The 23,859-nt window shown below is 42.4% G+C and overlaps 2 protein-coding genes across 3 annotated transcripts; both read left to right on the forward strand.

The window, feature by feature from the left end:
- The first annotated feature begins 412 nt into the window (after nucleotides 1–412).
- Nucleotides 413–7,215, forward strand: LOC120029140 (alpha-2-antiplasmin-like). 2 transcript variants are annotated; one of them, XM_038974448.1, is made up of 9 exons: nucleotides 413–623; nucleotides 1,746–1,819; nucleotides 1,911–1,988; nucleotides 2,081–2,387; nucleotides 2,796–2,939; nucleotides 3,702–3,890; nucleotides 5,596–5,738; nucleotides 6,018–6,222; nucleotides 6,468–7,215. In XM_038974448.1, exons 2-9 carry the CDS (start codon nucleotides 1,757–1,759, stop codon nucleotides 6,839–6,841), a joined length of 1,503 nt encoding a protein of 500 aa, XP_038830376.1. In that variant the 5' UTR covers nucleotides 413–623; nucleotides 1,746–1,756; the 3' UTR covers nucleotides 6,842–7,215. The 2 variants fall into 2 exon arrangements, with proteins under 2 accessions (XP_038830376.1, XP_038830377.1); XM_038974449.1 differs by having other exon boundaries at nucleotides 415–623; nucleotides 1,914–1,988.
- Nucleotides 7,216–7,336: 121 nt separating this feature from the next.
- LOC120029139 (solute carrier family 13 member 5-like) lies at nucleotides 7,337–20,839 on the forward strand. The gene is made up of 12 exons (XM_038974447.1): nucleotides 7,337–8,765; nucleotides 10,374–10,502; nucleotides 11,521–11,657; nucleotides 12,045–12,262; nucleotides 12,462–12,636; nucleotides 12,757–12,879; nucleotides 13,011–13,223; nucleotides 14,732–14,838; nucleotides 14,984–15,105; nucleotides 16,237–16,398; nucleotides 18,590–18,727; nucleotides 18,982–20,839. The coding sequence occupies exons 1-12, from the start codon at nucleotides 8,664–8,666 to the stop codon at nucleotides 19,105–19,107; spliced, it is 1,752 nt and encodes a 583-aa protein (XP_038830375.1). The 5' UTR covers nucleotides 7,337–8,663; the 3' UTR covers nucleotides 19,108–20,839.
- The last annotated feature ends 3,020 nt before the right edge of the window (nucleotides 20,840–23,859 follow it).

Genomic DNA, 23,859 nt, shown 5'->3' on the forward strand with positions numbered 1-23,859 from the left:
AAGTGACTCCGAGTGAGCAATATTCTTGGTTTTTATTGGACAAAGTCCCCTCTTGATTTTTGTAGAAAAATGCCTGTCAGCTTAGCTGCAGTCAAGTGATCTGATAACACCTACTGTTTATGTTGAGTGGTAAAAAGATTTGTCTTATGCAGTGTATCAACATTCAGATTTTGTCAGGTTTGGAGTTGCCCCATACCCAGATGGCGGCTACTTGTACGTACAATTGTAAATTAGGAATCAGTGATTCCATCCACATTACTTTTTATCTGCTTTTATTGTCCCACACAAACACTGTTACAACTCACTAATGTAATCAAGCCATGACGTGTTGCTTCACAGCTAGTCCTGGTGTTTCACTCTGCAGATTTACCAGTATGCTTTGATTCTCAAAGTGTCCGGCTCTGTCAGGCTCACTGTTTGACCCCTGAATCGGTCTCAATATTTACATTTACAAACAAGTAGTGACATATATGAAGCACAGATCAATGAAAGTTGAAATTTAACAGCCTGCTGAGCAACGGCCAGTATTTTGCAAATGCGAATTCTGCCATTGCACGTTTAGTGTGTATGTCGCTATCTCTTTTTAGACAGGATAGCAGGTCTCCCATCTTCATTTTGTCAAGGTAAGATCGAACATTTGGGAATTTGTTATGGCTTAGGATTTAACTGACTTACACTTTAATTTATTCAAGTCATAATGTTTCAGCTAAACCTTTGCCTCAGTGTAATAGTAGTAGGCCTAATAGTAAGTTATAATTATAGTAATAGTGTAACACTTGAGGTTGCCCCTTGATTATATGTGTTAATTTAAACCAAATATCACCTAATTTTCCATTCAATTGCCAACAGTTGTTAAAATGTTTTCTTGTTTTTGGTCTGTTAGGAAGAAATAGCAAGTAGTTCATGTACTTGGTCATAAAGTATTAAAGTAATTCCCCTCAGTGTGTACTTGTGGCAAGGCTTGCCATTATGTAGATACGCATAGTATAGCTAGCTGGTGTTCTCAACTAACCAGATTTATGTTCTGTTATAATCTCCACCCGGCACAGCCAGAAGAGGACTGGCCACCCCTCATAGCCTGGTTCCTCTCTAGGTTTCTTCCTAGGTTTTGGCCTTTCTAGGGAGTTTTTCCTAGCCACCGTGCTTCTACACCTGCATTGCTTGCTGTTTGGAGTTTTAGGCTGGGTTTCTGTACAGCACTTTGAGATATTAGCTGATGTAAGAAGGGCTATATAAATAGATTTGATTTTGATTTGATTTGATTTACCAGCTGCTGGTCTTGCTAACCAGCGTTACCAGAGCAAGAGTGCCCAAAATGTTACTGTTTGTACTGAGTCACCATCTTTCAGGTGGTCTGTTTAAATTAAGAATCCAGGTGCCATATAGAGAGGGAGAGATGGGATTATGTACTTCTAAATGAAATGTGCGTCACAAATTAAGTAAAACATATATTTTTTTAATGTTAAACTACAGGTGTGAATGTTTTGTATGATATGCCTCAGTAAATACATGTTTTCTTCAAGGGAATAGTCTGTTTTGTAATGTTTTCTATTTTAAAAGGAGATACACTGCTGTACCATACTAAAGAAGTTGATAAAACAGTTTTTGTTTATCATTGCGAAAGACTGGATTATCTAGCCTAAATGTCAGTTTGCTGTCGTCCTTCAACTGTAATTCATTCCATTGACAGGAATTGAATAGGCCAGCATTATTGGGTAATAGCTTGTTACCCTCTGTTGTTTCAGGCTGGCTGTTCATGGACATGGACCTTCATCTACTATCACTCCTGTTGTTCTGTGTCTGCAGACAAGGACTAACTGTAAAGCACTGAAATTAATCATCAACATCAATCGTGACTGCTTTTTCTGAAAGATGTGCAACATTCTCATATCACTGTTTTTCCCTTCAAGCAGAATGGAGAGGTGTCAAATGATGCTCCAATCCCTCTGGTTCCTCTCATCCCATTGATGCCCAGCCACCCTAAAGAGGTCTGTTGCCAAAGCAGAATACACAGCTCTCATACCCTCCACGTGCCTTTTTACTCTACATTCTCTTAACCCAACACAATCCACTCTTCCAGGAATCAGGGACTTCAGCCCCTAGTACACAGGAGCCTCCAAACACAAGTCCCACCTCATATATGTGCACCCCTCCTCCCCTCGTGACGACCAGTGCCCGGGGCGGGAGCTCGTCTGAGGAGGATAATCAGCAGCAGGATGGGAATTGTAGGGCCCAGGCCCGCAGGCCAAAATCCAGGCAGGCCTTAGCTCGTGCCATCCAGAGGCTGGGCATGAAGCTCTTGGGCCAGATGAAGACAGGACCTGAGCAGCCCAATGTCATCATATCCCCCCTCAGCATATCCCTGGCACTCTCCCAGCTGGCTCTGGGTATAACATGTTCTGTTTTTGGTGTTTTTTTAGGAGTGATTAAAACGTTTTAGAAATGTAGGTGTGCATCTATGCTCTTTCAGTATCAACTGTACTTGGCATGGTTTACAATACCAGCATCACTACCTCTTTTGCTCTGTCCCAAATGGTACTCTATTACCTATATAGTATACTACTTTAGACCAGAGGACATTTAGACTCAACATAACCTATTAGGTACTTGTTTGCTGTAAATGTTGAGAGCTCAAATCAAATTGGATTCGTCACATGTACAGTTTAGAGCAGGATTAAAAGGTGCAGCTAAATGCTTGTGTGCTAGCTCACTCAACGTTGCAGTCCAATAATCAATAACACAATCAATAAGCTGCAGCATGTTGCATCATCATCATGTCTATGTATGTCTCTCAGGAGCCATGAATGAGACAGAGGAGCTGTTGATGCACCATCTCCATGGTGACACTCTGCCCTGCTACCACATGTCTCTACACAACTTCCTGCAACGCCTCCGCAAGAGCGACCTGCAAGTGGCTACACGCCTCTACCTGCAACCAGGTCAGTGTTCACTGCTTCAGGGTTGGGGTCAATTCCATTTCAATTTCAATCAATTCAGCAAGTACCCTGAAATTGCAATTCTCTTCAATGCTTTTCATAGAGGAACATTTGGAATTAGGATTTTGTTTATTTCTTAATTACTGCAGTGGGCTGTATCAGGATCACATAGAGTGTTTCTTGGTATTCTTAAACAAATCTACTTTGAAACAAAAGTATACACCTCACACACATGGTTAGGGGTTTAAAAAAGAAGACGACACCTGTACCATGTCAGATATGGAGTTGAAATGTAATTTTGAGTTTGCGTCCCAATATTACACTTCATATACATCACAGAAGAGTGAAGTATAACAAAATCATTTCACATGGAAACACCGGATTTTCAACGTTTTCGACAAAATAATGGGCATTGATTATGAAATTATAAAAAATATGAGTAACATTCCACCCATGAGGCCACCAGAGGGCGATTTGGTCATTTGACTGCAGGTAAGGGGTTGAAATGGAATTGACCCCAACACTTCACTGCTTACTTGAGTAAGATGGTTAGGAAGTTAATGGAACATAAAGGAAACGGATCTGGAAATTGAAGGAAGATAAAGACAATAGACACATATTAGGCTTGAGTGTACAGAAGTTCAAACAAGTGACATTGAATGAAACAATACTTCAAATGGCCAGATATAAGAAAGTACTGATGTGTTACTGACTTTATGACTTCACAATAACATTATTGAAAGAGTCTTTTGATGTCTATTTCAGGGTTTGAGCCCAAACCAGAGTTTGTTCATCAGTCTCAGGATGTATATGACTCAGAGCCAGTGACCTTGGAAGGGCTGGCTGAGGTCAACGAGTGGGTAGAGAGGGCCACTAATGGAAAAGTGACCGACTTCCTGACCAGTCTGCCACCCAATCTGCTTCTCATGCTCATCAATGCTGTTCACTTCAAAGGTTTGTCATAGTATCTATATACTCAATTCACAATTATACACTGCTCAAAAAAATAAAGGGAACACTAAAATAACACATCCTAGATCTGAATGAATTAAATATTCTTATTAAATACTTTTTTCTTTACATAGTTGAATGTGCTGACAACAAAATCACACAAAAATTATCAATGGAAATCAAATTTATCAACCCATGGAGGTCTGGATTTGGAGTCACACTCAAAATTAAAGTGGAAAACCACACTACAGGCTGATCCAACTTTGATGTAATGTCCTTAAAACAAGTCAAAATTAGGCTCAGTAGCGTGTGTGGCCTCCACGTGCCTGTATGACCTCCCTACAACGCCTGGGCATGCTCCTGATGAGGTGGCGGATGGTCTCCTGAGGGATCTCCTCCCAGACCTGGACTAAAGCATCCGCCAACTCCTGGACAGTCTGTGGTGCAACGTGGCGTTGGTGGATGGAGCGAGACATGATGTCCCAGATGTGCTCAATTGGATTCAGGTCTGTGGAACGGGCGGGCCAGTCCATAGCATCAATGCCTTCCTCTTGCAGGAACTGCTGACACACTCCAGCCACATGAGGTCTAGCATTGTCTTGCATTAGGAGGAACCCAGGGCCAACCGCACCAGCATATGGTCTCACAAGGGGTCTGAGGATCTCATCTCGGTACCTAATGGCAGTCAGGCTACCTCTGGCGAGCACATGGAGGGCTGTGCGCCCCCCCAAAGAAATGCCACCCCACACCATGACTGACCCACCGCCAAACCGGTCATGCTGGAGGATGTTGCAGGCAGCAGAACGTTCTCCACGGCGTCTCCAGACTCTGTCACGTCTGTCACATGTGCTCAGTGTGAACCTGCTTTCATCTGTGAAGAGCACAGGGCGCCAGTGGCGAATTTGCCAATCTTGGTGTTCTCTGGCAAATGCCAAACGTCCTGCACGGTGTTGGGCTGTAAGCACAACCCCCACCTGTGGACGTCGGGCCCTCATACCACCCTCATGGAGTCTGTTTCTGACCATTTGAGCAGACACATGCACATTTGTGGCCTGCTGGAGGTCATTTTGCAGGGCTCTGGCAGTGCTCCTCCTGCTCCTCCTTGCACAAAGGCGGAGGTAGCGGTCCTGCTGCTGGGTTGTTGCCCACCTACGGCCTCCTCCACGTCTCCTGATGTACTGGCCTGTCTCCTGGTAGCGCCTCCATGCTCTGGACACTACGCTGACAGACACAGCAAACCTTCTTGCCACAGCTCGCATTGATGTGCCATCCTGGATGAGCTGCACTACCTGAGCCACTTGTGTGGGTTGTAGACTCCGTCTCATGCTACCACTAGAGTGAAAGCACCGCCAGCATTCAAAAGTGACCAAAACATCAGCCAGGAAGCATAGGAACTGAGAAGTGGTCTGTGGTCACCACCTGCAGAACCACTCCTTTTTGGGGGTGTCTTGCTAATTGCCTATAATTTCCACCTGTTGTCTATTCCATTTGCACAACAGCATGTGAAATTTATTGTCAATCAGTGTTGCTTCCTAAGTGGACAGTTGGATTTCACAGAAGTGTGATTGACTTGGAGTTACATTGTGTTGTTTAAGTGTTCCCTTTATTTTTTTTAGCAGTGTATTTCATGTCTGGCATTATCAGTCTGTCTGTCCTTAAATGCTTTTTTCTAATATTATCTCTGTAATCACCCATTTGTCCTAAACAGGAGAATGGAAGGCTCGCTTCGACCCACGATTTACCTCCAAAGATGTCTTCTACGTTGACGACAAGCACATGGTCAATGTTGACATGATGATGGGGCCCAAATACCCCTTGAGTCTACTCATCGATAATGATCTGGAGGCTCAGGTAAGACTCTCACTCCCTCTTGTCCCCTCCTGCTTGACCATTTATGTTTTTCATACTTTCACCATCCATCACTCTCTACATGTAGTACATACCTGTATGCTATATTATATTTAAGATATGACTCCCAAATGGTATTTGCCTCCTTTTTTATGACATATTGTCTTCCTTTTGTCCTTTCTCTTCTGGAATTTCTCTATTCACCCTCCTGTTTTCCTGAGTCACAAAATTGTTGCACACTATATTAGCTCACTTCATAATTGTCCTCGTCTTCTTGTGCAGGTGGCTCGCTTCCCCTTCAACAATCAGATGAGCCTGCTGATAGTGATGCCCATGAATGGCCAGGTGAACGTGTCAGCCCTCACAGCAAAGCTCAACATCTCTGACCTGTACAACCGCCTGCCCAGAGAGAGACCCATGCAGGTCAAGTTGCCCAAATTTAAACTGGACTACAGCCAGGACCTGCAGGAGGCTCTGACCAACATTGGTAAGTAGTAGAGGATCCATAAGCAGACGAGATGAATATGTGAGGTAGGTATACTAGTGAAAACATTCATACTGTAGATAATAAGGCTTGAAGCACAAGGAAAGGTGAGATAAAGATTTTAAAAAACAATTGTCCATCTTATTCTTCAACAAAAATGTTAATTACTCGCAGAAGCTGTAAGTCTGTTGAAAAGTTTAGAACTGCCACTCTCATATACTTAAGTGTGTGATTTGTTATATTCTCAGGTATGGGGGAATTGTTTGCTAGTCCCAACCTGGCTGCCATAGCTGAGGGCCCTCTGCTGGTGTCCAGTGTGCAGCACAAGTCCAGTATGGAGATCTCTGAGGAGGGAGCAGAGGCTGCTGCAGCTACCAGCCTGGTCATCTCACGGTCCAACCCCTCTTTTAGTCTCAACCAGCCATTCTTCTTTGCCCTCATGGATGATAAGACACAAGCACCAGTCTTCCTAGGCGTCATCACCAACCCTAACCCTGGAGCTCCTGCTATGCAGAGTAGTGGAGGGTCTGCCAACCTAGATAAAGTACACTACCCCATTGATGACAAGAATGACAAGAATGACAAGCATTATAGTCACTCTTTTGGTGGGCCACCCAAGTAAGCTGAAACCTCATTCAATGAGGGGAGATTAAGACCATTATCTATTGACCTTGAACTGTACTGCTGTCTGTCAGAGAGGAAGCAAGTCCAGATGAGCAACTCAGATGCATGACAACAGCCCAAGTTATTCAAATGGTCAGCTGGATTGAAACGTAACCATTTTTCTAAATGTGAAACTTTTTTTTTTAAATACAAATACTTTTTTATTTTTTCTTTATTTTAATTTTAAATACACAACACACTGAGGTGCCCCACATTCTCTAATGAAGTTTACTGCTGATTAAAAATACTAGTATTTCTATCTGATGTTTTGGATTAAATGTATCATGAAAATGCAATATTGTGTATTAGGCTACATTAAACATGTCAAAATCCTATGTGAGTTTTCATAATGTAATGTACTATCAATGATTTAGGTCAACTCTGTAGTGATTTTGTACGTCTAAATCAGAAGAAACCAACAAATGGATATGAACAAATGATCATTTCATGTCAAGCTTATTCTGTCTTAATGGGCTTCTGTTACTTAGGTCAAGCACTCAGCCAGTGGTTGTAGACTAGAGAAACAAAGATATCATTACTGTTACTTACCGCACTTAAACATACACAATAATCTTCACAAACATTACAAAGTGCTTATTCCCTTATATTTACTGTTAAATTCTGGTATTTTCAGAATTCAAATCATGCCACACAAATCCAGGTACGCAAACAAATGACCTAATGATCACTGAACTGCAGCTAATCAGAAAACCCACAAGGTGGCAATATAAGATCCTTTGAGATCAGCTCAGGGTTAGTCAGTGATCCTGGATCCCACCTTATGTGGTGGGAAAAATATGTATAATTTGTAACTAATAAAACACTGATTGGAATAAAGTATTGCACCGGACAGATACAATTACCTCATATATCTCATATAGTTTGTCTATAGAGCTAGTTCGCTCTAAAACAGTAGGCTATCTTCTGCATGTTCTGTTGTGCCTCTCGCAATCTCAATGAGCTACTACTAAGATAAAGTTTAATCTTGAGAATGACACGTATGGTACACTCCATATGTTTTAATGTTATAAGGGCAATGACTAAGCACAAAAAAATTGAATCTTGTCCAAATAGTTATGGCATTTTCTGTAATAACATGTAAGACTTGGCTTCAAAAGAAGTGGAAATGTGACTGGGCATGATAGTGGAAAGCCCATATACTGGGTCATAACCCACAGAGCTTTGGAGACCAAAGGGAACATTATCATTACTGCTGTCTGTGCAGACCCAGAGGACTATACAGGGAAAGGTCACTGAACAGCATGACACTACAATTGCAAACACTATCAGTTTTAGGGAGTAAAGAAGGTTAAGTTTATAATTTCTGTTAATTTTTGTGCTCATACTTTAAAAATATATTTTTTAGGTGTACTGCTAGTACAGGGTTTCATTTCTCTGTCAGAATTTGAGTTATCAGTTCCATTTGAAAAAGCTCTAATCGAAGGTACAATAAAATTAGATAATAAATATTGAGATTACTGGTCATAGTTTACATAATTGTTGTTGATTGTTTAATCTCTCTGAAAGGAAATTTGAACTGATGTTTATTGAAAACGTTGTGGTAAAGGTATTCAGGATCCCACCACCATTAGATCCAGGTTTAGCCTTCTCTCTCTCCATCTGTCTCCCATCATTATATGTTCGTGAGCTCTCTTCCCTCTCCTATTATCAGCTGCGGGACTCCCCCTTTCACTTCCTCCCCTCCCCCGACCTGCTCGAAGTAAAACGACCGTCCCTAGTGCTCCAACTTTCTTTGCCTCTGCATCTCCTAAAGTCATAGGATGGCAGCATTTCTGAAATCCCTTCGGAATCTGAAGAATGAGATTGTTCTATTCTCTGCCCCGTTACTTCTTCTCCCGCTGCCTTTAGTCATTGGAACAAAGGTATGTCAATTGTCACATTTGTTTTGCACAGATTCATACACGCGTTTTTATGTTTCAAATATATTTTATGTATCTTGAAAGCGGTTTTATATTGTTGTTTAATTATATTGTTTGATTTGTAAAATGCAAAAGTGGTTGGTAATTTATGAATACTTTACTTTATTACAGAGATGTTTGTATAATTAAATTGATCCTAAACCTTCAATTAGACACTTTTTGGAAAATGTACTGAAGCAGGTCTAACTGCATTCTGTGGTTGAGAGACATTTAGTCATTGCATAAGTTTTGTTCAGCCTTGCACCTGTTGATGCAGCCTTAACAGTGAGTTGCAGCATGGCAGAAGCTATGTAGAACCATTTTTATATTTGTTTAGCAGACACTCTTATCCAGAGCGACTTACAGGAGCAATTAGGGTTAAGTGCCTTGCTCAAGGGCACATTGACAGATTTTTCACCTAGTCAGCTCAGGGATTTGAACAAGTAACCTTTCGGTTACTGGTCCAACGCTCCTAAACACTAGGTTACTTGCCGCCCATCATCCCTGTGCACTGAGACTGTGTCAAAGACAGTAGTCTAATGCTGTTGTTTTAACCCTATATGGCAGGTCATCTCCAGCGTGGGAACACTGGTTACACTGAATCCTCCTGTCATAGGTTCTTCAAATGCCACCCTATTCACTATAGTGCACTACTTTGACCATGCCCCTAGTCTAAAGTAGTGCACTACATAGAGAATAGGGTGCCATTTGGAACATATACTTTACATGCCACCGAAGCGGAGACTCGGTCCTAGTGTTGCCACCACTGCATCATGTGTTCTCACGCATGGGGCTATAAGCATGTTATCTTTGTCTAATTCTTGGTGTGTAGTTTCAGTGTATCAGAATCAATACTAACTACGTCATCATACCTAATCTGTCATACACACACACACACACACACACACACACACACACACACACACACACACACACACACACACACACACACACACACACACACACACACACACACACACACACACACACACAAAAACACACACACACACACACATGCATCATAGAGGACTGCTGAGTAATACGTGTGGACTGATCAGTGTACAGTAGAGACTAACAGGTGCTGCCATGGACTACAACACAGAGTGATCTTTAACCCCAATCAACATACCTCAGTACCAATCATCTCTCCAATTTAGGATTATATAATGTGACTTTTGTGTCATATAATTTTCCTGTCACTAACAGCAGTACAGATCTGCTATCTAAATTTGATCACACTGTTGTCGCAGAGAATATTCCTGCGCAGAAGGAAATGCAAATTGTAGTATATTCAAGACTTGAAAAGGCTTCTAAGGTTTGTAATTTCCACTTTAAAATGTCAGACTTGCCCTGACAAAAAATGTATCCACCCCTAAAAACAATTATATGAATTATAATTCAGATAATAATTAACATTTCCTATCTGCAGGATTGTTTTCCTGTTGTGAGAAGCAGGGTCAAATTAAGATATTGCATCTGTATGAGCCAGCAGTGTTCATTCCCAGGTGTTGTGGTGTGTTGGATGTTCTGACCTGTTGGTGACCTGTTGGATCCTATGTATGTGTTGTGCAGGAGGCAGCATGTGCCTATGTGATCATCCTGATGGCAGTGTACTGGTGTACAGAGGCCTTACCGCTGGCTGTCACTGCCCTGCTCCCTGCTGTCCTCTTCCCCATGTTTGGCATCATGCAGTCCAAAGATGTAAGACAGCCTCTATTTCAAGCCATCTCAATAACATGATGAATGAAACTACTATAAAACTGTCTAATGAAACTGTACTATAATAGCCTACTAATATTAAATATATACTGAACAAAAAATATAAACGCAACATGTAAAGTATTGGTCTCATGTTTCATGAGCTGAAATAAAAGGTCCCAGAAATGTTCCATATGCACAAAAAGCGTATTTCTCTCAAATTTTGGGCACAAATTTGTTTACATCCCTGTTAGTGAGCATTTCTCCTTTGCCAAGATAATCCATACACCTGACAGGTATGGCATTTCAAGAATCTGAATAAACCGCATGAATTACATAGGCGCACCTTATGCCGGGGACAATAGAAGGCCACTCTAAAATGTGCAGTTTTGTCAAACAACACAATCTCACAGATGTCTCAAGTTTTGAAGTAGCGTGCAATTGGCATGCTGACTGCAGGAATGTCCACCAGAGCTGTTGCCAGAGAATTCTATGTTAATTTCTCTACCATAAGCCGCCTCCAACGTTGTTTTAGAGAATTTGGCAATACGTCCAACCTGCCTCAGAACCGCAGACCACGTGTAACCACGCCAGCCCAGGACCTCCACATCCGGCTTCTTCACCTGCGGGATCGTCTGAGACCAGCCACCTGGACAGCTGATGAAACTGAGGAGTATTTCTGTCTGTAATAAAGCCCTTTTGTGGGGAAAAACTAATTCTGATTGGTTGGGCCTGGCTCCCCAGTGGGTGGGCCTATGCCCTCCCAGGCCCACCCATAGCTGCGCCCCTGCCCAGTCATGTGAAATCCATAAATTAGGACCTAATGAATTTATTTCAATTTACTGATTTCCTTATATGAATTGTAGCTCAGTAGAATCGTTGAAATTGTTGTGTTTATATTTGTGTTCAGTATACTTCACAATGGTGTCTGCACATTGTTTACAGTATTGGTAGATGTTTGTATATGCTTACACAAATACACTGTGGACCCATGAGTCACTTATCTGTGTGTGTCTTCCAGGTGTGTATGCAGTACCTGAAGGACACCAACATGTTGTTTGTGGGAGGACTGATGGTGGCGGTGGCAGTGGAGCACTGGAACTTGCACAAACGCATTGCCCTCCGAGTGCTGCTCTTTGTAGGGGTGCGCCCCGCTCTGTGAGTGACCCTCAACTAACTAACTGACTGACTGACTGAACTAGCTAACTAACTAACCCATCAATACAAATCCCTTGCTATTCTTGGGACTATATCTATCTCTAGAGAAGGGAAATCAGTTAATCTGTATGACTATCTACAGGTACAGTATATAATATTGTATTAACCTTACCATTATACATGATTAGGACATATTACCCAACATTTCACTCTCTCTGTGTCAGAGTGTATTTTGCCTTTTAACTTATCCGTTTTTTGTCTTAAGACATTCTAAAAGCTCATACATGCTTATAACAAGTTATAAAGCATTTAACCTGTATGCTATTCCTTAAGTAAAGTGTTACAGAATATTCATATTCCACATTCTATGGTTTCCTGTCTCTCCAGTCTGATGCTGGGCTTCATGGGGGTGACAGCCTTCCTGTCCATGTGGATCAGTAACACAGCCACCACAGCCATGATGGTGCCCATCGTCCAGGCTGTTCTGGAGCAGCTCAACAACTACACAGAGACTGAGATGCCTGTGATCCTCAGTACTGAGGAGAACCCCCAACCTCAGGACCCCACTGACAGCAAACAGACGGAGAAACAGGCAGAGGGACATGGTGAGCACTGAGCAGAGAACGACAAATTAATGAACAGTTCATTTGTGAGTTTAATGAAAGAGTTTATTATCCGTTGAATGAGCTCGGGGACCATGTAAGCTTATTATGGAGCATATATATGAGGAGTGTGCATTGCAAATGTTTGCTTTGAGACTATTTATGCTATGTTAACGTTCCTATTTGGACTATGTTTGTCCAGTTGTGGTGACCTGTTTAGACCCGTTTGTGGAGGCTATCCGGCGTAAGGAGGCTGCAGACAAGAAGAAGATGTGTAAGGGCATGACGCTGTGTGTGTGCTACGCTGCCAGCATCGGGGGCACTGCCACCCTCACAGGGACTGGCCCCAACCTGGTGCTCAAGGGACAGATGAATCAGTGGGTACCTTCAGCTATGGATTGTGTCCTCAGTGTATTTCAGTACTTTCAAATCATGTATCTTTCAAATCATCTTTTTCTTTATGTGTTAATGTTAATAATATTTTATGTTTCCCTCAGGCTGTTTCCTAACAATGGCGATGTCATCAATTTTGCGTCCTGGTTCGGCTTTGCTTTCCCCAACATGATTCTGATGCTGACCCTGGCTTGGCTCTGGCTGCAGTTTGTCTTTATGGGATTCAAGTGAGTTTCAGATCAAAATATGATGTTTTATCTTTCAGTCAGAGATCCTCATTTGAATCACTCTACTGAATTCAATTTACTACTGAAGTCACCCTTTAAGTCTTAACCCCTTTCTCTCCCTCCATTCCCAGTTTTAAGAAGACGTGGGGCTGTGGGGCAGTGAAGACAGAGAAAGAGATAGCTGTGTACAATGTGATCAAGGAGCAGCATCGTCAGCTGGGCTCCATGTCTTTTGGAGAGCTGAGTGTGCTGGGTCTGTTCAGTTGTCTGGTGGTTCTGTGGTTCACCAGAGATCCTGGCTTCGTGGCAGGCTGGGCCACATACATCTTCAATGCTGACGCAGAGTACGGCCCTTTACTGTTCATACATACTACACTGTACATACACAGCATATTTCACAGGCCTAGTATGCTTTTCAAATGGCATTCTATTCCCTTTATAGTTCACTACGTTTGACCAGGGGCCATATTGCTCTGGTCAAATGTAGTGAGCCATAAAGGGAATATGGTGCCATTTGAGATGCAGCCCTAATCAATACAAAGAAGACTTGAGACCGTAATAAAAACATTACATTGACCAATTAAACACTATATATACAAAACTATGTGGACACCCGTTCAAATTAGTGGATTCGGCTATTTCAGCCACACCCGTTGCTGACAGGTGTATAAAATTGAGCACACATCCATGCAATCTCCATAGACAAACATTGGCAGTAGAATGGCCTTACTGAAGAGCTCAGTGACTATCAACGTGACACTGTCATATGCCACCTTTCCAGCAAGTCAGTTCGTCAAATTTCTGCCCTGCTTGAGCTGCCTTGGTCAACTGTAAGTGCTGCTATTTGTAAGTGCTGTTATTGTGAAGTGGAAATGTCAAGGAGCAACAACGGCTCAGCTGCGAAGTGGTAGGCCACACAAGCTCACAGAACGGGTCACTTCACTACCGAGTTTCAAACTGCCTTTGGAAGCAACGTCAGCACAAGAACTGTCGATCGGGAGGTTCATGAAATTGGTTTCCATGGCCGAGCAGCCGCACACAAGCCTAAGATCGCCGTGTGCAATGCCAAGCGTCAACTGGAGTGGTGTAAACCTCGCCGCCATTGGACTCTGGAGCAGTGGAAACGTGTTCTCTGGAGTGATGAATCACGCTTCACCATCTGGCAGTCCGGTGGATGAATCTGGGTTTAGCAGATGCCAGGAGAACGCTACCTGCCCCAATGCATAGTGCCAACTGTAAAGTTTGGTGGAGGAGGAATAATGATCTTGAGCTGTTTTTCATGGTTCAGGCTAGGCCCCTTAGTTCCAGTGAAGGAAATCTTAATGCAACAGCATATAATGACATTCTTCCAACTTGGGGAAGGCCCTTTCCTGTTTCAGCATAACAAAGTCCCCGTGCACAAAGCGAGGTCCATACAGAAATGGTTTGTCGAGATTGGTGTGGAAGAACTTGACTGGCCTGCACAGAGCCCTGACCTCAACCCTATCGAACACCTTTGGGATGAATTGGAATGCCGACTGTGAGCCAGGCGTAATCGCACAACATCATTGCCCAACCTCACTAATGCTCTTGTGGCTGGATGGAAGCAAGTCCCTGCAGCAATGTTCCAACTTCTAGTGGAAATCCTTCCCAGAAGAGTGGAGGCTGTTATAGCAGCAAAGTGGGGACCAACTTCATATTAATGCCCATGATTGTGGAATGAGATGTTTGACAAGCATACTTTTGGTCATGTGGTGTATCTCACTTCCCATATACTTCAATACTTCACAAGAAAAAATAAGCAAGAAAACATGAAATGTGTGTCTGAATGCTGACAGATAACCACCCTATCTTTATCTATCCTTCCCTCCAGATATGTAACTGATGCCACAGTGGCAGTGTTCATCGCTGTCCTTCTCTTCGTCCTGCCTTCCAAGCCCCCACGCTTCTGTTGCAGGAGGTCCCAAAGCTTTGACACTGGTAAACCATGTTTTTAAACAACACATAAAATGTAACAAGCATGGTAGCTGATCTTGAGTATGCTACTTTGGTATCTAAGGATATGAAGACTTGAAGACCATTACAATCGCATGTCTGTAACAGTGATTTGTTAACCTCTCTACAGAGCACCAACACCCAGCTGACCCCACACCAGCTCTGCTGACCTGGAAGGTGGCCCAGAAGAAGTTACCCTGGAGCATTGTTCTCCTCTTGGGGGGAGGGTTCGCCCTGGCCAAGGGCAGCGAGGTGAGAGACAGTGCCTGTTGCAGGGGAACTGTTGCAGGGGAACTTTCCTGACATCCTGGCAATGTAAAACTTGTAGTGTATTTGAGGTTTAAAAAGGCTTCTGAAGTTTATACGAAAAATGTATCAACCCCTACAAAAATGTACATGAATTATAATCCACATAATAATGAATTTCCTGTTGCTGCAGGATTATGTTCCTGCTGTAGCAAACTGGCTCACATTAAAATTCTATATCTCTACGGTATAATCTTTATTCGCTTTCCACAGAAACTTTTTAACCAAAAAAGTCAGATCCTCACGGAGAACTGAATCATCCCATATTTCATCAGGATCATTGTGACAAAGGGACATTTTTGATTAGTCAACACAGCTCCACCCTGTTCACTCCACCCTGTTGGGTCTTGAGATGAAACATAGGGCATATAATGTGGGATGACACAGGTGACATATTAGCTGCTTACTTAGCCACTAAATTACACTAAAATCAACCTTTCTGTCTTTGCATACTGTACACAGTATGTACAGGTAACTGCCAAAATAAAGGAAACAAAACACCATCATAAAGTGTCTTAATAGGGCGTTAGGCCACCACGAGCACAATGTGCCTTGGCATAGTTTCTACTATTGTCTGGAACGCTATTTGAGGGATGCGACACCATTCTTCCACAAGAAATGTAATAATTTGGTGTTTTGTTGATGGTGGTGGAAAACACTGTCTCTGGCGCCATTCCAGAATCTCCCATAAGTGTTCAATTGGGTTGAGTTCCAGTGACTGAGACACATAGAAACACAAATACACACACACACACACTTTAAACCCCCTATGCCCCTTTGAAACCTCTCTTTCAAAGTCACTGAGATCTCTTCTTCTAACCATGGTAGCCAAAATAATGGACAACTGGGCATTTTTAAACATGACCCTAAGCATGATGGGATGTTAATTGCTTATTTAATTCAGGAACCAAAACTGTGTTGAAGCACCTGCTTCATTTACTCAAGTGTTTCCTTTATTTTGGTAGTTACAGTACCTGTACATGTGTAGATGTATGTGAGTCTGGTTATGTATCCGACACCATAAGAGTGCCATGGTTGTTTGAGACTGATTGCATGGTTTTGTACATGCTCCTGCAGGAGTCAGGTCTGTCTATGTGGATGGGGGACCAGATGACTCCCCTCCACACCATCCCACCCTGGGCCATCGCTATCATCCTGTGTCTGCTGATCGCCATCTTCACAGAGTGCACCAGTAATGTGGCCACTGCCACTCTCTTCCTACCTGTCCTCGCCTCAATGGTAAGATTCAACACACAGCTCTGTATTAATAACACAATACTAGGCCCTTGTTAGGTGGAGTGGAACAGGGGAACCCAAGAGCAGACTCAGACGAGGAGACTGGGATGAAGTAACCAAGGTATTAATTGAAACACAGGGGGAAGATGGAGTGCAGGTCAGGGGAAGCTCGGGCGGGTTGCAGGACACCAGGTGCGGAGGCTGAGGCTGGAGCGAGAGGGGTTGGGACAGGGTAAGCAGATCCGGAGGGGAATCCAAGGGAGTAGTAGAGTGGGGAATCCAGGACAGAGTAGCAGGATGACGAGACGTAGGACTGGAGACAGGGACCAGAGCCAGAGCGGGCTGAACTGTAGCGGAGAGGAAAACAGCATCAGGCAAGGAAAACAGGCACAACAAGATAACAGGATCTAAATAGTAACAAACGGCTAGAAGCGTAGACTGACTGAGCAGAGATTACGATCTGGCAGCGTGGAAGTGGCAGGGCTGAGTATTTGTAGAGGTCTTGATTATGGAACAGGTTGCAGCTGGTGGCGATCGGCTCTGACTCCAGCACACCTGTCTCCGCCCACACAATCTCACAGAGAGAGAGAGAGAGAGAGGGAGAGAGCACTGGGGAGTGGCGGCAGGTCAAGGAGACACAGGATGAGCAGTAGAGGGCGTGGCAGAAGCAGATGTAACAGCCCCACTACATAATACTACACCACTACACAATACTACACAATACTTCACAATACTACACTACTGCACAATACTACATTACAATACTACAAAATACTATACTACTCTACACTAGTACACAATACTACACTACTACACCATACTATTCAATACTACACACTATTACAATACTCCACAATACTGCACAATACTACAATACTACACAATGCTACACTACTACACAATATTACAGTATTACACAACTGGAAGCAGGAATACAATAGCTATCCAGTCTGGTAAACTGCTCTGACACGCGGACACGTACAGTACATACCTCAGCAGTACTTTCAATGGCTTGAACACTGTAGCTCCTTGATGTGAAGTACAGTGCTTACCAGTGTAAGCCCAATCAGAAATCTCCCCTATAGGAGTGCAGCATTGAAACTACTCCCAGTGGAAGCCGGCCTACATGTCCTTGTTTGGTTGCCCTGGCCTGTAGTTGTTAGTCATTTGGGATGAATATATTTGGTCCCCTTCCCTGGGCCCCTCCTTCTATAGCCACCCTGCCAAACACACCAATTGAGCTCTGTGGCTTGTCCTGGTGCCAACCCCCATCTACGCTGATGAATGGTATCACTGTGCCCAGTGCCCAAGCACTCAGAGAGGACCCAAGCTGGGCCATGCCGGAATGTGCCAAGCTTGGGTATAGAGAGAAGGATTTATTGAGGTCAAAGCCAACAGGAGTGCATGAAGATGACATAAGTATAGAAAAGGGTGAGTGAAAGAGGGGAAGAAGAGGAAGAAAAATGGGGTTAGTGAACCAACTACTAGTTACAGTGAAGTCTGGGAAAGAGAGGCTGCTAGGACGTGTGCTTTTGTGTCTAGCTGCTTGGTTTATGTCTGTATTGTCTTTCCAGACCTCTACAAAAACGAATCCAACTAAATGATATAACATCCATTATATCTGTTGAGGAAGGTCCTGACAGAGGGATGAGAATTATGACACGAAAAATAATCTCAGCCAGTAATCATTTTCAAACTAATTACTGTCGTGTGAATTTTTGGGGGATAATATTCAACTCTACCGAGGCTTACATTCTAATCTATGTTTTGCTATTACAATGTGGTTCTACACCGTTATGGATGCGTTTCTGTGGTGCGTTTCCATTTTGCCTGCCATGACTTAGACCCCAAACAACATGCATGCATAAGAATTACATCTTAATTACACACGCCTAATGGACGATTTTGAACCCTAGAATTACAAACACTAAAATCAGAGATAGTGTTATGAGCCAGTGATTACGGAGCAGAAAAGCACCAAAGCAGACTTGAGTGTTGTCATTATGGATTCGTCCCACATGGCGCCCTATTCCATATATAGTGCACTACTTTTGACTAGGGTGCATGGCCTCTGGTCAAAAGTAGTTCACTATGTAGGGAAAACGTGTGCCATTTGGGACTCATAGTAAGAGTGTCCTCCTCAGCCCAGGCTCAGACAGCTAAAGATGTGTGTCTGTCTGTGTGTTTATTTCAGTCCCAGTCCATTGGAATGAATCCTCTGTACGTCATGGTGCCTTGTACTCTCAGTGCTTCCTTTGCCTTCATGCTACCTGTGGCCACACCACCCAATGCTATCGTCTTCTCATACGGCTACCTCAAGGTTTCTGACATGGTGAGTTACAGTACATCATTTTATAAAGATAATATAATCTAGTGAATTGTCTATCTTATTATTCATTAACAAAAATAAATAATAGCAAACAAATCCTAAATCTATTTAGGAAACTTCTTAATGTGCCATTTACAAATAATTTGAGGACAATTGTCCTGGGCCACAGATCACTTGATTGCCTTCTCCTGTTTGAATGATTGCTAACAGAACTTGAAATTCGTTGCACCTCATTTTACTTCCCCGCTCTCTCCCAGGCTAGGACAGGTATAGTGATGAACATCATCGGCATCCTGTGCATCACTCTGGCCATCAACAGCTGGGGCAGGGCCATGTTCCACCTAGACACCTTCCCTACTTGGGCCAACACTACTGGTGTTTGAGGGCACCAAGGGGCCCCGGTCCACACCATGAGGAATGCACATAGAGGGCCCCTAATGTGCCATGGACCTCTGGCGAGAAAGGCACCAACGTGACTGGTCGTGTTAGGTTGTTGGGAGAAAAGCCACATAGCTTCCATTACAAAGGACACTTGAATCACCCTGTGGAAAGAGAGGATGGATGGATGGATGGATGAGTGGGTGGGTGGATTGGAGGATGAGTTTAACTGGAGAGAAGAATGAGGTTAAAAGTAGCACTACTGTACTTTTAATGCTGTAATGTGTTATACAGAGTATGTCCAGTTCCATTTAAAATGCCCAAGTATTATCTCCATCACATTATCATGTTCTCAACTTCTCACTCTCAGAAGAAGGTTCTGTCTCATATTTGTTGGTCTGTTTATATCTCAAGACCCATAGTTGAAATCCATTTGGGGTTTAAGATTTTTGATAAACTGTTAATTTGCACAAAACAGCTTCTGAACTATGTTTCCATGACCAAATAATGTCATCTTCTCTGCTCTCTGCTCATCTATAGTCTTATATTAACTTGTTTTAATTTTGCTCGTAGTCAATGGTGAAACATGGTGCAATGTACTACCGACCCCATTTGAACTTTGAATACTGTATGACTGTATAACTTGAGATCCCTCTGTACACACTTTTCTAAACTTGAATCATTGGGGCTGGAAAATGCAAAACATATTGAAAACTCCGATATGTGAATATACTGTACGATGGTTACTGTGTGCTGACACTTTGATGTTTCTCCTTTGTTATAACAGTAATATAATATGTAATTCAATACTTTTTATTGAATTATTGGTATATTATCTTGATCAAAAGTTGTATATTTATGAGATGTAATATAGTTTATAGTGTATTGTATATGGTGCTTGCTATTGCACCCTCTGAAATGGACAAAATGTCAAAGGTAATGTCTGGGCTGCTTGCATGTACAGTCAGAGATGGGCAAAAATGACAAGATACAATTACAAAATACAATTACAGAATACAATTACAGAATACAATTACAAAATACCATAAAGATCAATGTATCAAAATAAACTACAAAATACTTGTATTTTGAAATGTATTTAATTAAATTACATGTATTTTGTATTTTAAAATACAGAAATAGATTTGCAAGTTGCTGGCCCGAACTGCAACAACATTCTCAGTAACGGTTACAGAAACGTTTTACTTGCTGTGACTGTGATATGTTGTTATTTATCTACCTTAGGTAAATGCACTGACTGCATATGTGAAAATGAACATACCAAACTGAACTGCAAAGTACACTGTGTATTATTATTGGCCTTGTTTCGGGGTCATGTCTAGATGGGATACAGCTTAACCTAATTTTCTAACCTGCTAATAAGTTAATTATCCTAACCTACTGCGTAAGTCCTCCTAAACCTGCTATGAAAAGTCAATTTTGACAAAGCTGTGTCCCTTTTACACAAAATCTTTTTTTCGGGGCGAAGCTCATTAGAATAATACTCTGCTTGCTTTGCAATTGTCCATTTTTACATACACATTTATATTTAGTTCATTTAGCAGACCACACCATAGTGCTGTTAGACTTCTGATACCAATGCAAGGTGAAAGGGAGCCACAAAATGGTGAACCGCTATACAAAATGAAAATACTAATTACTGTACAGCTCTTGAAAGTATCTTGTTACAAAATACATTGGAGTGTAGTTCAGCCCAGTGTAATATAAATGACAAAATACATCTCTGTACAGTGTCTTATAGGAAAATAAAATATGTATTCATCTTAACGGACCAAATATGTATTTTTTTTCATAATTGTTATGTGTATATAAAACAATCACTTTCACACAAAAAACTGTACATTTTGTTAGTGTTGCCTGTGAAGCATAATGTTACCAAACCTAAGTTGCTCCTAATAACTTCATTCAGCCATGTGCCATTAGTTACATAATGAAATGGGAAATTGTTGGTTGTCTTGAAAAATGGACCACTAACCCAGGACAAATTCTTTCAAGGAGAATCGAACATGAAATGCTGTCCTCCCAGGAACATTGTGAAAACCTACTGTAGCATGTCCACCTTTCAGTCTGGGCAGAAGCATTGTTCAATGCAGCCAAGATCACTGTGTACCTTTCTTTATATATAAAGAAATGACCTATTCTCAAATAGATTGAAGACATTGCTTAGCTCTACAGAGCGTGACTTAGAGTGCAGTTTTAAATATATAGACGGAGGGGAGCTGTGCCAGCAGGAATGTCAAGAGTTTTTTGAATGTATTGTTTTGTATGCTTGAGTTATGTTCTTCCCAGCAGGTCCTGGAATGTAAAGAAACCCATTGTAACCTTAAATTCAGTCACGATCGTCTTCGGGAGAAAGAGAGGAGGACCGAGGCGCAGCGTGATATGAATACATCTTCTATTATTTATAACGAAGAACACTTAACCAAACTTTACAAAACAACAAAACGAACGTGACGCTGTATAGAAAATAGTGCTGAACACAAAACACTACACATAGACAATCACCCACAAAACCCAACAGAAAACAGGCTACCTAAATATGGTTCTCAATCAGGGACAACGATTGACAGCTGCCTCTGATTGAGAACCATATCAGGCCAAACACAGGAAACCAACACAGAAATAGAAAACATAGATTACCCACCCAACTCACGCCCTGACCACACTAAAACAAAGAAAATACAAAAGAACTATGGTCAGAACGTGACAAATTCATTATAACCCCTATAGAATAAAGAGTTATAGATTCAGCAAAAAAAGAAACGTCCCTTTTTCAGGACCCTGTCTCTCAAAGATAATTCGTAAAAATCCAAATAACTTCACAGATCTTCATTGTAAAGGTTTTAAACACTGTTTCCCATGCTTGTTCAATGAACCATAAACAATTAATGAACATGCACCTGTGGAACGGTCATTAAGACACTAACAGCTTAGAGACGGTAGGCAATTAAGGTCACAGTTATGAAAACTTAGGACACTAAAGAGGCCTTTCTACTGACTCTGAAAAAACACTAAAAGAAAGATGCCCAGGGTCCCTGCGTGTGCAGATGTGGCCAGGGCAATAAATTGCAATGTACGTACTGTGAGACGCCTAAGACAGCGCTACAGGGAGACAGGACAGACAGTTGATCGTCCTCGCAGTGGCAGACCACGTGTAACAACACCTGCACAGGATTGGTACATCCAAACATCACACCTGGGGGACAGGTACATGATGGCAACAACAACTGCCCGAGTTACACCAGGAACGCACAATCCCTCCATCAGTGCTCAGACTGTCCGCAATAGGCTGAGAGAGGCTGGACTGAGGGCTTGTAGACCTGTTGTAAGGCAGGTCCTCACCAGACATCACCAGCAACAACGTCGCCTATGGGCACAAACCCACCGTCGCTGGACCAAACAGGACTGGTAAAAAGTGCGCTTCACTGACGAGTCAAGGTTTTGTCTGGTCGTATGCACGTTTATTGTCAAAGGAATGAGCGTTACACCGAGGCCTGTACTCTGGAGCCGGATCGATTTGGAGGTGGAGGGTCCGTCATGGTCTGGGGCGGTGTGTTACAGCATCATCGGACTGAGCTTGTTGTTATTGCAGGCAATCTCAACGCTGTGCGTTACAGGGAAGACATCCTCCTCCCTCATGTGGTACCCTTCCTGCAGGCTCATCCTGACATGACCCTCCAGCATGACAATGACACCAGCCATACTGCTCGTTCTGTGCGTGATTTCCTGCAAGACAGGAATGTCAGTGTTCTGCCATGGCTAGCGAGGAGCCCGGATCTCAATCCCATTGAGCACGTCTGGGATCTGTTGGATCTGAGGGTGAGGGCTCGGGCCATTCCCCGCAGAAATGTCTGGGAACTTGCAGGTGCCTTGGTGGAAGAGTGGGGTAACATCTAACAGCAAGAACTGGCAAATCTGGTGCAGTCCATGAGAAGGAGATGCACTGCAGTACTTAATACAGCTGGTGGTCACACCAGATACTGACTGTTACTTTTGATGTTGACCCCCCCCTTTGTTCAGGGACACATTATTCCATTTCTGCTAGTCACATGTCTGTGGAACTTGATCAGTTTATGTCTCAGTTGTTGAATCTTGTTATGTTCATACAAATATTTACAAATGTTAAGTTTGCTGAAAATAAATGCAGTTGACAGTGAGAGGACGTTTCTTTTTTTGCTGAGTTTATTTGAGACCTATAAACAACTATCATAGGAATAAATGTTGTAAGTTATGATCAAAGTAAGCCCTTTGTATGAAATACTGTACATTTATTCATATTCCTGACTAAATGTGGGGGAGATTCCAGGTTTCCTGATTTCCTGGTGCCTCCCTGTATGCAGATTATTTGACAGATATTTAAATTTCAAAATAACATGCATGTTTTTATTTTAAGACAATTATTGATGCCATAAGTCAATGGTGCTACCTGTCAATGATTTTAGAGACTGGTATAATGATGATTTAAATGGTTTGACCATCCATATCTGTTTACACATGATTGATCCAGATACAATAAGTCCCTAACTACCTGAAAAAAGGTCAAAAAGGTCTGATTACAGTCAAATCACAATGAGTCTTTTAATCGCCTACACCTGTCTAAAAATGTGGATACAATCAGAATGTGGACAAGATCAAGACAAAGGACGCATGTTAGATTCAGCTATAAACGGGGCTCTAGAGAACGTGTTTGAACAGCAAGCAGGAGATGACAAAGTTTCAGTAGCAGTCCTCCTCGG

Source organism: Salvelinus namaycush, chromosome 34 (genome assembly GCF_016432855.1).
Source record: "Salvelinus namaycush isolate Seneca chromosome 34, SaNama_1.0, whole genome shotgun sequence".
NCBI classification, from domain to species: domain Eukaryota; kingdom Metazoa; phylum Chordata; class Actinopteri; order Salmoniformes; family Salmonidae; genus Salvelinus; species Salvelinus namaycush.